Source organism: Carassius auratus, chromosome 29 (genome assembly GCF_003368295.1).
Source record: "Carassius auratus strain Wakin chromosome 29, ASM336829v1, whole genome shotgun sequence".
Lineage (NCBI taxonomy): Eukaryota > Metazoa > Chordata > Actinopteri > Cypriniformes > Cyprinidae > Carassius > Carassius auratus.
This window is the reverse complement of record NC_039271.1, coordinates 20,672,854-20,689,858: the sequence shown is the minus strand read 5'-3', so window position 1 is coordinate 20,689,858 and position 17,005 is coordinate 20,672,854. Positions and strand designations below refer to the sequence as shown.

Sequence of the window (17,005 nt, the reverse complement as noted above, 5' to 3'; positions counted from 1 at the left end):
TGGATCCATTCAGTCAGTTCTCCAGTATGTGCAGTAGACCTTCAATACTCTTGTTTCATGACCCCATTGGGCATACACACATCACATATAAGTCCTTGTGCTGCTAAAATGGCAAAAGATTTAACTGATTTAGCTTCTCCAACTACTTAAATGCTTTATAAGTGTTTATAAGTGTTTTTAATGTCGCTGTTCTTGAGAGCGTCTTACAAAAGTTGTTCCCTCTGTGGGTGAATCTAGACTTTCAAAGTTCCAGCATGTTGCATGCTGCAGAGAAGGTGCAATGGGATTGTCTCTCAGCATTACTTCGGCTGTACCTTCATAAGGCCATAATCAGAGATTGAGCTAAAGCCAGTCAGAGGCCCTGGTTTGGAGCTTCGCTGCCTTCTGAAGGAAAATCAATAACCTGGAGGCAAGCTAATTAACTGAAAATCATTTAAAAGTCTCAGCAATACATAAAAATGTGGCTGCTATGAGGAGCAGAGTTAATAATAGATAAATCTGCCCGGTTTTATGAAAGAAATAAAAGCTGCTTCAGAGGCTGTGAGTGGCCTGAGGGAGACGGCTGGCAGCTCAATCACTCTGGAAATATCATTCAAATCCATCCTGTCAAAAACATATGATGGGAATAGTACCGGACACAACTCATCCGAGATGTCATAATAAAAGTGAAACTGATGCTGTCCGCATCTGTCAATTATAGAAATGGACCATAATAGACTGCATGTTACAAAGGTGTTGCAGCATAGTGTGTCTTAACAGAACAAAGTGCAGTCCTCTCAAACCTTTACAGGCTGGCTGATAAGCTGGGAAGCCCACATTTTGAACCTGTGGAGCAGATGTTTGATTTCTTCTTGACTTGAGAAATAATTGTGGTTTTAGCATCACCATTACTGTTGCAAGTCCAGGGAGTCGAAGGCACAGCCTAAAAAGTCCAAAGAAAGATTTATTTGGTCTTCGTATAGCGCACTTTTGTTCACCCTGTGGCGTTCACCAATCAATAATTGAACAGATCGAGGATAATAGCTTCTACACACACACAGCGCCATTTCTGAACACGGGAGAAACTCATCTGGAGGTGAAATAAATTGCTGCATGAATTCCAAATGCAGCCTGAAGTGAAGAGAACTTCAGAACAACTAGTGTATTAATGTTTGGCAGCACTTTTTTAAGCATTAAAGACAAAAAGTCCATGTCTATTTTTTTGAGGACTGTTAGATATTTCTGAAAATCCAAACTAGCATTACCTAGCAAAACTATCATTTTCACACATTACAAAAAACAACAACAGAAAACATTTAATAGAATTGTGACACTCAAAGCATAACATTTCTAGACAAGTATGATCTGCAATAATTATTTTTTTCTTGTTAAGCACAACTTTAAACCCTGCAACTCAAGTTTAAACCCTGCAACTCAAGCTTGATTTATGAGAAATGTAAGAGGAAAAAAAAAACCTTTCTTCTTCTGGTTTAGTTAACTTTCATATAAATTAGTTCATTTTACTTTGATGCTTATTTTATTAAGTTTATTGCTACAAATCTAGTTTACACTGTTTAAGCCCTATGTGTAGGCCCATTTTTATATTTGTAAGAAGCTTATAACAAATATGATGAACTTGAAGATGTAAAGACAGTGATTAATAACTACTACAATAACTAGTACTATTGGGATTTCAATAAAGTGTGTGAACTCTTAATTTTTGGTCCTTCTGCACAAAAATGGTTAAAACAATATGTTGGTGTTATTTGTGTATTTTGTTTTTCGTTGTAGGTCACATTTATGCAGAAATACAGAAAGTTCCCAATTTTAATGGTGCCTTGAGTTGTCAGGAATTCAGTGTGGTTCAGATCTGGCTTGGGAAATTTTGATCCAAACAATGGCAGAAGCCCTCCCTGAGACAAATAGGGATGAACTCTATAAGCAAACACACCGGTGAAAACCGAACACCATTACGTGTGCTGCCTGCAAAAAACCTCTGTGAAAAAGCTCCATTACTTTAGTGTAAAGAGAGGTGAAATGCAGAAAGCACTTTTCTGCTGGGAGAAGGCCGTAATGTGGTGCAAATGGCCAAAAGTGCATTGTCACCTCCAGACTTGATGCACTACCATTCTGGTTTAACAGACGCAGTACTCTTATTGCCCATACACACCTGCTTTGTTACCACAGACACTGAGCTACGCTACCAAAGAATGGATTGTGTAACACCCATCAAGTCTTCCAAAAATACTTAGGGTGTAGGGTGTATTTAGCTATTTTTAACAAATTTTCGTACAGCTAATGGTTCAGCGCACATGCCAGTTGTTAAATCACAGCAGGCTTTCCACTCAATTACGACTTCGTGTTTACAAAGCATCACAAAATTGTTGCTCAAAAGGGAATGCGGTGGATTTGCTCTCATTGGTCCAGCCCATCAGCCATCTAAACCAATTGTCGCAGCAAGGGGACATGGTTTAGATTACTCTAGATGTCTGGCCTCTCCAGCTAAAACATTCGTGCCAAAACCAAAAGCAGATTCCTGGGCAGAAGGAAGGAGAGAGAGAGCGAGAGAGTAGTTACATGAGTGTTTATTACTTTACAAAAACTTTGGCAATGAGTCCCAGACGCAGGACAGCAAATTCTTTTTTGACGACGCAAGCGATTGCAAAATTATTATTTTTTTTACTCCCTTCCTCCCATCTCCCTAACACAGACACGTCTAATTTGTTGCTTATCTTACGCCAAGTTTGAGCATTGTTAAATCGTACCTTTCAGCTGTTTAATATCACTTGCTGCCTCCCAAATACTTGATATTTTACCGGATAGCCTAAAGAAAGAGAGATGGAGAACGCGGAATCAAGCCGCCCAGGGTGCAATTCGGAACGTTCTCATCTTAATATGGCCTCCATCTCCCACTTGGAGCCTCTTTCATGATGGAGGTGCTTGTGTGAAATGCTGATGTGGAGTCTTTCCCTCTTTAAACCGACTCTCTCCCTCAGGTCTTCTCCCCGTTCTCCCTCCTGGCAATAAATCCGATCTCCTCAGGGGAAATCATTACATGGCATCATTACCATTCCAACACTTTCATCCACCAGCCCTTGTTTCAAGCCCTCATCATTTGATTAAGTTTAGGGAGGAGAGTGGTCGTGGTCGAGGAATAAAATGGCCAAACTAACAAATGGCTCCTGGAGGGCTCTTTTTAAGATCAGGGTGCTCGTAGGACAGAGATAATTCAATATGGTCCAGATGGATGCTCTTTCCTTCCACGTGACGCTTGTTTTTGTGTGGAGAGCTGTGATTGTGGGTGGAGATTCGTCCTAGCAGATGTTCAGCGACTCCTTGGTTGATTTGCAATGGAAATTAGTGCTGTGGGCTGCTTCACAGAGGTCATTTGTGTCTGATATTTCCAGTTATCCAACTTTGTTTCCATCAAGCAAAACAAGAGTTGTTCGAAACTAGACTTTCACATTTTCTGAAGAATATTGGCGTTTGCGTGTGTGAAACTCATGATTCGCTATCATGATTTTTGAGTGCTTGCCGTAGCATTGCTGTGTAGTTTCTAAAAGGTTCTGAATAGTTTTAACGCTAGTTCACACACAACAAATTTTTTGTTGGTTAAAAATGTGAGACGCAAGCCAGTGAAATTTAAAAATACAAAGGGCTAAAGACAGTTGTTTAAAAGTTTAACTTGTGCTCTGTATTTTTAGAATGCAAAAGATGCAAGATCGAAGCAAATTTTTTTTTTTTTTTTACTTTTGTTCAAATTCCTAATCCTAAATAAATTAAAGTGACAGAATGTTGGAGCTCCATGAAACTCCATGTGTTGAACATTTGTTCGGTCTTTTGCGACAACTTCTATTGTTTTATGCTGTCCCGGTATTCTCTGAATTGCTCTTGTGCATAGTTTTCCAGGAGGTGCTCGAAGGTGACGTGGAGAGACAGGAAATAACTGTGTGCTTTATTTTCCCCAAGCCTGCAGTGGGCTGGCAATAGTAAAGCTTTCAGACGACCATCCAAGAACTAATCACTCACATTTAGAATTTGCTCAGAGGTTCAGAACAAGCGACACACACTTTCTCTCTCCATCTCTCTACTGCTCTCTTTGCCCAACCCACATATCTGACCCAAGACTAGAAAGCACAGCAGGAGTGTGGGTGTACTTTTCTAGCTTCATCCAGAGGTCACGGGTCCCCAGTCGAGGAGGAAAACAGACGTCTTTATCGCCATTTACTAATATAAACACGTTTAATCGGCAAATAAACAAAAAGCGGAGATAAGCAGACTTTATCTTGCACATTTCGTGATTGAGGGAAAGTTCTTCAGTATTCCCATGCTGTATTCCTGCTCGAAAAACATTGTCAAAATCTATTTTTTGTCGCGCCTACTTTTTTTTTTTCTTGATGTTAGCTTACAATCTCTGATCGGTTAGTGATGGGTCAGTGATGAGACCCCAGTCTCAAGTCCAGTGTAAAACTAAAGTCTCGTCAGGTATTACAGCCGTCATAAGTGTGATGGTGGGCTGTAATTGCATGGCTCCGCTGCTCTGTGGTGTCAAAACGGATGCCGTGGATTGGCAGAGTCTACTGGCCCTGGTCTCCTGGGTGCCCATTAGTAACGTGGCTCACTTGTCTGATTAGCACCCCATTCTCTTCCCTCTTCTCATATTCTTTCTTTCTTTTTGCTAGCTATGTGGACACAAGGTGTAGAATGTTTACTGCAAGGCTTCTCAACCTTTTTTGGACACCAAATATATAATTTATAATATTTATTTAATAATTATATACTCATTATTATTATTATTATTAATGCAGACTTTTAGGAATCTTGTCTGCAAAAAATATAGTTCATGACCTGCAGCTCTGGCGATCCCAGAGTTGAGAACCTCTGGCTTATTTTGTTTGTTAGGACTGACTTTGTGATTCAAGGCCATGCTTAGTAGTAGAATTTGGTTTATGTAGCTCAACCCTACACCTGTTAAAAGCACAGAAGTCGTGTGCAGAAATCCCTGGGTGCAAACATAACCTTGACAGATGTGGTAGTGCGCCAGAACTCCTCCAGTAAATGAGGCCATAAAAGCCAGGAGTCCAATTATGCACCTGAATTAAAGCTCTCATCCACCGAAGGCTTCGGCTTGACGCTCAAGGCCACACGTATGTGCCGGCCCACGTCTTCAAGCGCTAATGCCAGACAGATCAACATTCTTCTCATATCGCTCATCGGGTAACTCGCCACGCGTTTGAGAAATCACAAGCCCATCTGCTGCAAATAAGTCTCAGTGGAGGGTCTGCGCTTGTTTCTGAGGTTGCTCAAGATGAGGTAGTGCTGGTCTTATCTCACTGGACTTCAGTTTAAAGGGCTTTAGTCGGTTCCCATAGCAGTGCAGCAATGCTTGATTACTCTTAAATCACCCGCTGAGAAAACCTGGAGCTCAGCTCTCTCTGTTGCCGCTGCCATTACAGCCTGGCAAAATAAGATGTTTCAAGTCGTTACGCCTGTCCTGAGTAAGTAAGCTCGAGGTAGGGATGGTAGAAAATTGCCTTGAATAATCTCAAATATTTGCTTTGAAAGGGTTTGTGAGGGTGTTGTCAGGAGCTACGTGTGTCTTGCACCCCCCGCTGAATACAATCATCTCTCCATTTTAGTATAAATTAGGTCAAATGGGAATAGCCCATCATAAACCGCTAGAGCTATTCTCGGCTTCAGTTGTGTAGATGTACTTGAAAGAAGGTATTAACTAAGACACTAAAATAGCCATTAGTGCTGCGCTGCATGACCAGCTCAAGTGCAATCTTCATTTAAATTCCACAAACCTGGGTCTTTACAACTCAAGGTCTGCAATAACACAGTGATGCATGTTTGCCGACCTGAGGTGTATCCCAGTGTGCAGTGTTGCACAAACATTGCCAGATTGACTTATGTGTGAACGCATACACGTCCCTGAATTGATTTCAGGATCGATACTGGGTTGGGGACCTACTGGGTTCAGTCCCGGAACGAGCTCGGTGTTGAACAAAAGCCAGAACCAATGCTGTAAAGGGGTGTCGTAGTGATGACGCACATTATCGTGCAACTCTTAACGGGTGTTTTGAAGGCAGATCAACCTTCGCGACAAAAAATATGTGCAAACTGTAATGAAGCAGGGATCAATTAGCTCCTCACTATCTGTGCTAAAGCTGAGATTGTTCACAAGCTTAAGTGAAAATTAACGTGCCTAGCGTTTTCGACTTGTACATTACACGTCACACCCTGATGTCACGTGTCATTACGAGACCTTTATGGGTTGTGTGTGAGCACACGCACATATTCCGGGAAATCACTAGCAGTGTGAAAGAACCAAAAACTAACAATCCGGGAACAATTGCCAGGACACATTACCCGTGTATTATCCGGAATCTCAGTGTGAAAGGGGCTTCAGTGTTGTTCTAAACTTGAGGCTACTAAGGGTTGTAAAGTATAAAAATATAACATAAAGAGAAAAGTACAATAGTTATGATAGAAAACTGTATGATAAATAGGTAAAATAAATGCAATGTCTTGCACCCTTTTGGCTTTTTTATATGTATATACATATCTTTTATGTTTCATATATTTCTCCTTGTTTTGTTCTCAGATATGTGTCTTTGTTTGAGTGTGTTTATGTGTGTTTCCTTTATATCTCCATTTGTCTGGCATGTACATTTGTGTCATTGCTGGGCCTCCCTGCTGCACCAACCCTGGTCCATCTGGTATAGCTTACTGTGCCACATCAAAAGGGAGAACTTCACAGGGCCTGCAAACTCTGAATCTCTCAGTTCGTTTGGCGGCACTGCGCTATCCAGAGCACATTACTGATAATGGCAGGCCGCCTTTGCAGATCCGTCTGTGTCGATAACACGCCTTGCATTCTTTAAATAACAGATCACAGATCAGCTGAATGAGCCGCATTGAATAAATTGCCAGTGACATTTAAGGTGAAATAACTAGCATTCTTCCCGCCTAACAGTGTATGATGAGCCACTTATGTGCATCTGCGGAGTTGAGATTGACGCGAGGATGGAGAGGCATGTTTGTATGTGCGCACAAGCTTGGGTTTTTGTGGTGTGTGCATCTTTATTACAGACCCCTAGACAGGCATTCTGTCATGTACCCTGAGCATAGATTATTGTGTTAATGGTGATGGTAATAGTTTAAGCAGCGATAACAGAGTCACAATGATTCGTCTGATCTATGGTTTGCTTCAGATTTAACATAAAAAATGATTTGGTTTTAGTACGTTGAAAAAGCAAAAACTTACAAAAAACTCAAGGTCATCTATCTATTTGTGGACTCCAATGTAAATGATGTTTAATGTTTAAGTTTTCTCGTCATTTAGGAGAAACACTTCTAGTGTTGTTTAAGTCAATTGATTTTGTTTTAAGGATATTTCAGCTGTAAAGCAAGGCAAAAAAAAGCAATCTTGTATTATAGGCTATGTCTTAAAAATGTTTGATATCGATTTTCCTGATATACTTCATAATTTGTGCTTGGTAACAGGTGCATATTTAGGCTAAGAATAGCATTTTTAGCTTAAGTTAAATGTTGACAGTTTAAATTAACTGGTGCATGTTTAGGCTAAAAATAACATGTCGATTAGCATAATCTAAATGTTGACATTAATATATATAGCTTTATTTCTGCTACTCAAATTAACTTTAAAACCCAGGCTGACGTATAAAACACCTTCTTTTACTGATTGTATGTGGATACAAGTCAAGAATGAGGCAGAAAATATACAGTTTGTAGCTTTCTATTTTGCTGAATGATGCTCAAGGCTAATTTCTCACATAAACATCCTTTCAGGCCCTACAAATACCTGAGACAAACCATATATTATAATAAAATTATATTTATTAATTCATGCTTGATATATAATTTTTTAAGCTGTATAAAGGAATAAAAACATGCTAGTGTTCACTCTTTTCTTGTAAAGGGAGCTACATGGATCAGATTTGACCAATATTTTGCTGCTTGTCTGAACAAAAAGGCTAGCAAAATCCTCACAAGTATGAAGTGTGATTAGGGATTTGTTTTAAAGTTTGACTACAGTGATAACCATTCTCCAGACCCAATTACAATGTCTTTATCAGGTTTTTGAGTAAGAAAGTGTCATTGTGTTTAGCCGATACCAGCTAATCAGGAATGGGAAAAGTGCTCATTGAGCATCCTTACTAGCCATTGGCTAATCTATCCGAGGGCCGTTTTCCACTGGGTAGCGTACACTCGAATTGGACCAAAAATTCTTAAGTCCACTATCGGTGCAATAAAGAGCTAATGACCCAATGACGAGAATATATGTGCTGTGGCACACATCTCAACGAAAAGGCCGAAGGATAAGGAGTCATTAAGACAGTGTTATCTGGTCCAGATAGCATTGGCATGTCTACACAGATCATTATTTTCACCCCTGGAGCCATTTGCCAAACGAGAAGAGTCGTATGAGCAGAGCGGCCGCTCAGACTCGGCGGTCAGCTGCGGTGTGGAGGGGGAGCCGCTAACGATACGTGCCCTGGCAGCTAATTCTCTTTCTAAATGCCCCTAATGACTATTTTATGAAAGGATCTTACATTTTATTATTCGCTTTTGCTTTAGTCAGCTTGCTGTTTTTTAGAGGTTTGAGGACGAGAGGTTTCTAAGTCACACACACACACACACACACACACACACACACATCATCTTTTGTTCTTTTGTCGAGGACTGGTTTAAAACAAACGCCCTTGTGAATAGCCCATGATAAAACAATAAAAGTGTTAAATAAGACCGTTTGTGCTGTCTCCCTCAGTGCTTTCAGAGTGTTCTTTCTCTCTGATGTGATGAAAGAAGTTGTATTTACATAGAAATACAGAAATGCAAGATGAGGAGTTCTGACAGAGGAACAAAAACCCAAATTTGATGCTATTGTATGCTATTCAGACAGGTAGCAAATAGCTTTTTTGGTGCATCTGCCTCAAATCGGTTTATTATTTATTTACAGACCTGAGCAAAACCACATCCGACAACTGAAATCCCCTCTGTTCATTCATTTTCAATTTCAAGATCTGATCCAAATCACATTCACCAATTAAAATCTGATTTAAATTTGATTTTTCCTAGATCTGATCCAAATCACATCCAACAATTAAAATGTTAAAAAAAAATTAAATTTTTAAATATTAATACAATTATTGATTTATTATTCTGAACGTTTGACTTTGTTTATTTTATATATAAATAATTTTTATTTTAAGTGCATTTCAAGACCTCACTTATTAATTATTTATTTTATTTTAAGACGTGTTCCAAATAACATTCAACAAGTGAAATTTGATTTACTATTATTTATTTGAAGACCAAATCTGACATTTGAAATCTGATTAAAATTGTATTTAAATAATTTTGGAATTGAGTAGTATTATTATTATTATTATTATTATTATTATTATTATTATTAATTTAGTTCAGAATGTAGCATGCAAGTAGTGCTGCACGCTCATGCTCATTCAGACTCATTTGTTTCTACCCTTTTCTTTATATGTTGTAAACAACTATGTGATATTCATCAAAAGATGATATGGTGCTTTTCTAAATTGTATTGTGCATGATTGTGTGCACTTTAAAGTACTTCTGTTGTATAAATATATATATTTATATATAATGACCCCAGTGTTACCGCTAACAGTATTGTTTCATTATATCTTCCTTCAAACACTTCAACATATGAGACAATTACGGTAAATTAGCGGAGTAGATCCCCCATTTCCCGTCGACCGGATTGTTATCTAGTGAGGTTTCAGAGGCGTCTCTGCTTTTTATGGAAGGACTTAACAGCTTGAGTCTAATCAAAGACATTTTTCCCTCCGTGTTTCAGACTAAAGAAATTCAATTAGTTTAATTGGTCTGCTTATTATAGGCTGTAATGTGATGTGAGTGCCACTGTTGTCAAACTTCACAGGCTACTTTAAACAGCCTCCTTAATTAGATGGAGAACTTTAATCTCAGTGTTTCAATTGTACAGTGAAGAGGATCTTCAAGTAATATTCTGGCTTTGCTTGCAACTAAGCAAACTACAAAAGCTTTTAAATAGCTCAAGTGTGGGCCTCTCTTACATACTTGTATAGATTTATTGGCAGACAATATCGCCGGTTTTTACTCTCTGGAATACATAATTCTGATCAAATGTTTGTGTAATGACCTTTAATATGTATCTGATTACTTTCTAAAGCAGCTGATTTCCTACACACAGTTGCTATGATAGTTTCATGTCTCTTGTATTATTTTGTGGTTGTTTTTTTTTTTGTTTTTTTGGTTATATAAAATGTGTGTATATATATATATATATATATATATATATATATATATATATATATATATATATATATATATATATATATATATATATATATATATATATATATATGCATATATCAAAATGTTTTAACTTCTGATTTATTTAAATTGATAATTTATTTTTTTAATTTATTAGATTTTTGTTTAGAAAATCAGCCACATGATACGAGACATATATGAGATGTGTGGTTGTTATTTTTTATGAGATATGAGAATATACAAATCTTTATTCTTATTTAGTTATTTATTTATTTGTAATTTTTTATATTAAATTTTTTTGCATCTTTTTTTTTTTTTTGCATTTTAATTTTGTCATCAATAAAACTGTAAAATGTATAAAAAAAATATTGAATTATTTAATTACTGCATTTTAAGGCTTGATGCAAATCACATCCAATAATTAAACTAATTAAAATATTCATCTGCTTAAAAAAGCATTTTATTTATTTAGTCAGTGGGTTTGTTTTGTTACTCATTATGAAGTTCTTGTTTATAAATGTAATGAATAAAAACCATATCACACTTGCTGTTGTTCTGAATCTCAGCAGGATATTGACCATTTAAAACTGCACTCTGTGTGCATTACATAGTCTAAAAAAACCCTTACAGGATAAAATAGTTTTGTGTCAGGGTTATTTTTTTACTGGGTGTCTACCCTAACTAAAGCGGAGTAACTTGCGGTTAAACACGCAGCTGTTTTCAGCTGGACTGGTGGATCCATTTATTTCTCTCTTGCCCTTTTTTTCCTTCCTACAGACTAAAGGGTGGAAAAATTTGAGGGGCAGTGACAACAAAATGGATGGCAAAATGACAAATTGCACTTATGATCAATCTCAGAACCGGAAGTGCAACATGGTCTGGTGGATAGGCTAATGGAGTGGAGACCTGAAGCTTCACCACTTGCTGCTTGGCATCCACAGTTGTGCCCTTGAGCGAGGCACTTAACCCAAATTGCTTCAGTAAACACTCCGTCTTAGAAATGACAGTGTATGCAAACTGGCCCATCAGCTTTCTTCACACAGAGAGAGATAGAAAAGAAAGAGAGAGCGAAAGATCTATCCATATTTGTTATTATGAGAATACTATTACAGTACATACATTTTAATAAACTATTATCAACAGTACGTAAACTGAAGGTAAGTTTGCATGATGTCGCTCTTTAAAATGGGGATTTTGACCAGTTCCACCTTCATCTTGACTTTATTCTAAAATTAAAAACAGTTAAAAACAATAACATCATTTGGACCCATTGTAGAAGCTCAAATTTAACCATTAAACAAATTATATGTAAAAAATAAATTAAGATTTTTTTAAGAAAACATTTTATTTTATTTATTTTTTATTCATTAATAAAAATTTGAATTATTTTTTAAATATATATACTTTCATTCATTTTATTTTATTTTTGGTAATGAGGAAAAAGTATTTCAAATACTATTTTGTTCCCTTTTGTGGAAAGTGCCAAATGCTTTTTGTGAAAAAAAAAACAGAGGACACAAAGAAAGCCATCAGACAGTGCTAACACAATAAAACTGTATTACATTTGTGCTTAAAATGATTACAGTACAGTATGTACACGTCCTAAAAATAAACATCTCATGCTGAATAACACATAAAAAGAAAATCCATATACAACAGCAAGCAAAAAAAAGTTTTTTAAAATATGTACAACCACCATATACAAATTAGGTTTGTCCTCATATTTTCTAGGCTATGTCCTCGGTTTCCAAAGGTAGTCATAGCCCAGGAAAGGATTATCAATGTAGTAGGCTACAGTAGTGATTTGCGCTTGTGTGTTGCCTTGAGTTGACAGTAAACAAAACCCGGTAAAGGCAAATCCTCCAACCAGGTATTCACATGCTCCAGTAATGCCAAGTTTATGCAACCTGATTGTGTTTAAAGAGGACCGTGTCAGCTGATCAACATGGGCTGCACAAAAAAAAAAAATGAGGTGACATCCATCACGTCTGGAGGAGATGCTTGGCGACTGAGTGGTGATTCAGTTCAGGTATAAACATGTCAGGAATAGAGCCTTGAGTTACGCGCAATGACGAAAAGCCTATTAAATAAATATAGTGAAGAAAGCAACAAACCCATCATTTCCCAACCCATTACACATGTGCCAAACCCAAATGTTCAAAGAGTTTGCATTTGACCAGTGGGGTCTTTTAGGTATAAAACCGGGTGAAAGAAGTTTTTCAAAACGTCACTTATGAAATCACACCACATGTTGAAGCCCAAAGATCTGTTAGAAAGCTAACACCTTAACCAGGTGCGATTTTGCGAAAGGTATCCTAAACAGCCAGGACATTGCGTTTATATCTGTGGCATTGTTCTGGGTAGCTCCGTCCACTATGAAATCTCATTGGTTCTCGTAACTGTACATTAAACATCAAAAATCTTCTGATTGGCTGTTGGTATTTATTCCAAATAACTTGTCACTGGAAACGTAATTAAAACACAATGTAATGAAAACGAAAGGACAATGAGGAAACCCATTCAACCTGAGATCTTATGTTGACATGGCTCCTTTTCTTCTCGCAAACTCATTCGCCAAAAAAAAACTTTTTTTTTACATTGTGGTCTTCACCCTGTAAAGCAAGTGACTTAGAATTGCAATGTGGACTTCGTGTGTGTTTAAGTTCACAAAAGTTGGGCCTTTGAGATGTCTTGTCTTCATAAGGCCGTTAGGCAGCGTCATTAAAACCAAACCACAGACTTGGTCCATCTTCGAAAGATTCTTCCACTTACCAAAAATGTCTCTATGGCTAATTTGTACAGAACACAGTCCCTTATTTGGGCTCTTCATATATACAATGCAAGGTTCATGGGCTGGAGAGGACACTAGTGCTTTTTGTGTCTGATTGCATGTCCCCTTCAAGACCTCTCACAGCTCTTTCCCCTTCTGTGAGCAGCGAGGTCGTGGGGTGGTCAGCGGACCTGTGGCGCGTAGCCCTCCTTCATCAGTCCTTCCTCGTAGTCTGTCTGGCACAGGATCATGTTGTTCTTCAGGAAGAACTTGTCTCCGACGCAGAACCTGCATGGAGGCGAAACGAGAAACAGAAACATGGTGTTTACATAACTCGAGAGAGACGCAGAAGGACTCATTACTAGCTAAAGTTGCAGGCTTCCCCACAGAGCCGCATCCCGCCCCCACAGATATTAGTGTACGTTATCCTGCGGACACGTCAGTCGGTGTGGAAAGAGTATCTCTAGAGTGCACCTAGCATCTTCTTCACCTGCAGCTGTTTCATAAATATACCCCACAGACGGAGCGCAGGCTTTAGCGCTGCCTGACGGGCCACTGTCTCACTTGACCTTTTGGAAAGTAGATTATGTTGGTCAGGCAGAAGAGAGAGACAAAGAAGGCGGCAGAGAGGGATCGAGAGCGAGCGCTCTGTGTGTTTAGCCATCCTGAGGGCCACTTATCTTGCTTGTAGCGAGAGTTCGACAAGGTCAGAGCGCCGGCGAGCGCTCGTGTCTACTGGCCAGTGTTCCTTACTAAACTCTCCTGCCTGTGTATGAGAAGAAAGGCGATGTGTTCGAATGTCTGCTGGTACCATTTTAATGATTAAAAGTTTGTATTGGGAATACAATGTTAGGCAAGCTGAGTTTAGCTCCAAACCTAATCAAACACAGCTGAACAAGCTAATAAAAGTCTTCAGGATTACTAGAAAGTTACTGGCATTAAAGGAACGGTCTGGGTTTATGCCAAGTTAAATTCTGCAATGGAAATTATAAATCTGTCTGTTATTGATTTTACCGTGAATAATTCAGCAATGCATACATTTAATTTTTTACAATTAGATTTGACTACATATTTTTAAAATATCATGCTTCGATCTTCTAATGAAGAACTGGTGAAAAACCAGTGGACTGTACTGAAGTTAACTGACGTTATATATTTTTTACTTCTTCAATTACCTGTTTCATTCTGATGGACACCAAAATATTGCAGATACTATTTCTGTTACATAATGACTTTAAGCTTGAGGGCTTTGTGGCATAACTGTCATTTACCAAAGAAAATCATTTAGACTTGTCCATCGTTTTCTTAAAAAAAAAAGCATAATTCAAGGTTACCTTTGCAATTTGCACTTACAGTGGAAGTAAATGGGGCCAATTGGTAACACTTTCTGACAGTCCACTTTAGTCTTTCTATTTATCATAAGTAACTTTGCACTTAGATGTCAAATACCACTTATTAGAGTATTATCTGCTAACACTTTATGTTGACGGCCTGCCAACAGACTTATTCTACTTACCCTAATGCTAACCTAACAGTCTAATACTCTAATGAGAGCTAGTTGACATGTAATTACACATTTTTGAGAGATAGTTGACATTTAGTTGTCTAGAATGTCTAAAGTGGACTACTGTAATAAAATATAACCTGAGAATTTTTGCAGGATTTCAAAGCAGAAATGTGAACCTCATTTTATAAAGCAAAATTTTTCTGTTCAGACTTGTACTATTTGACATGTAATCATGTTAAATGATTTTTAAAGTCATTTTAGGGTTTTAGGCTGTACATTGTCATTGCAACAAAGTTATTAATTGGATGTTTAGACAAAAGGTTAGTTAGTGTTTTTTTTTTTAACTAAAATAATTTTGTACACATTATGGATTAGCCTTGCTTCACTGTGATTTAAAAATTTTTAAACTTTTTTTTTAGAGAAATGTTTTTTTTTTTTTTTTTTTTGTGGTAATCACTATTATGCATAATTTGTATTGAGCATACAGTATTCCTTCAAACATCCTCAGGAGGGGTTGAATATGATCGGAGCGCCTTTACCCTTTCCATCATTGTTGAATATAATGAGCAAGCACTGGGATACTTTGTAAACGGCTTCCTCCCTCACACACACAAACACGCACTTCTGAAAACTTTTTTTTATTTGTTATACACGGCAGTGTCAAGCGGGAAGCCACAGCCATTAGTTTGGACCAAGTATCAACAGGTAATATCCATTAATCGCGCTTGTTGACACGGTGATTAACACAAAGCAGAGGTGTGCTTAATGTAATGGTGTCATTTACTCCAATAAAAACGTCCTGTTTAAATGACACATTCTTGCCAGGAATCCATTAGTGTCTGTCTTCTCTGACATCCTGGCCCTCTCCACCTCCTCTTCTGAGCACTTTCATCTCACTTATTCGTTCTCTCGCTTTTGCGGCTAATAGGATCTCTCTGTGTTTATTTACAGCCTGTGTTTTCTGTTTCCTTTTAGCCTCGTCGCCGCCCAGTTTTGCAGTGCCAAATTGTTTCTGCTTGGTGAAATGTCAACAGCGTTTGTGACATCTGTGTGCCAATTATGACGGGGATATTGCAGTCAGCCCGTCAGAGGTAGCGGTAATCAATGCCCTTGTGCTGCCCTCCGTTTTTCTGCTCGTGCAGTCATTACCGATCACCACATGTTTCCGAGCACCTACATTACCCTTAGTTTGATGCATCCTCCTCGCCCTCCCCTTTCAATCTCTCATCCCAGATGAGTTCAATTTAAGATTGCTTTAATTGCATTTTAGTATTTCCCATCAAGTGGAGGAGAAAAATAAGTAAATGCATTTGATATGCTGTAGTGTTTGCTCTGGTATGACCATAAATCTGGGGCTTTTCAGGTATTATTTTTTTCTTTTTTCGAAGGCTGCCACTTTAAAACATGAATTGAGTGTGATTTAATCATAAAGAAAATAATGTGATGAAAAAAAGATCTGCTATTAATCATGGTTCTGACCCATATGTAAATTACATTTACAAATTTATCTGAGCACTGTATATATATATATAGAGAGAGAGAGAGAGAGAGCGAGAGATTTTGGTTTGGCCAATTATTTTTAATTAACAATAGAATATTTAGAAATTAATATTAACCTTTAGATTGATAAATGCTGTAAAAATATTTTGTTGTTAGTTCATGATACCTAATGCTTTAAATAATGTTAGGAAACGTAACATTATTATAAAAGTGTTTTTCCTTACATCTGAGAAATTAAAAAAGTACCACCTTCATTCTAGCTTTATTCTGCCCTTGTTTTTTTTGGAATTTTGTTTATAGTATTATTAAAATTAAATAAAAATATTTCAATTCTCTTCATTTTCTAAACGAAACCTTTATAGATCCAGTATATGCATTTTATGAAATGCTATTTTATTTGATGAATTAATCTGCATATTATTCAAATTAAATCAGTTATATTTTAATTGATTGTCAGCCCTATATTTTTGATTAACATTGGCTTTCCATTCTTCTATTTTTGTTTCTTATATTCCCTTTCATTTCTACGTCATTGCCTCTCTCCTTTTCCTCAGGTGTGACAGTAATGATGAATATGTCTATTGAGACCCATCTTGTTAAAGAAAAGATGGCTTCCAAGGCAGTGGACTTAATGATGTATGGCTTCGTCAGCTATTTGCCTCCGAGGTCTTTGTTAACTAGAGTAGTAACATTCCTCTTCTGTGAAATAACATGTTGGAGCTGAGTGGGGGAGAGTGGACTTGAAAGAGTGAGGGAAAAGAGAGAGGAAATGAATCACGGAGGGAGGTCTGTAGACGGAGAGAAAGAAAGTGAACGTCATTAGATGTGAACAAGACATTATCCGACAGAATAGAGTGGATCTGCCGCACCGTCTGCAATGCAACCGCATGGTTTCTTCTATCGAATGAGCTTTGCAGATGTCTCTGAGTGGT

At 37.7% G+C, this 17,005-nt stretch overlaps 1 protein-coding gene across 3 annotated transcripts in view; it reads right to left on the bottom strand.

The window, feature by feature from the left end:
- Positions 1 to 11,836: 11,836 nt before the first annotated feature.
- LOC113048346 (LIM domain only protein 3) overlaps positions 11,837 to 17,005 on the bottom strand; it is a 42,248-nt gene continuing 37,079 nt past the window's right edge. For all 3 annotated transcript variants that reach the window (XM_026210123.1, XM_026210122.1, XM_026210121.1), the window contains exon 4: positions 11,837 to 13,354. In XM_026210123.1, the coding sequence (XP_026065908.1) occupies positions 13,249 to 13,354 (106 nt within the window). In that variant the 3' untranslated portion in view covers positions 11,837 to 13,248. The remainder of the gene's footprint in view (positions 13,355 to 17,005) is intronic.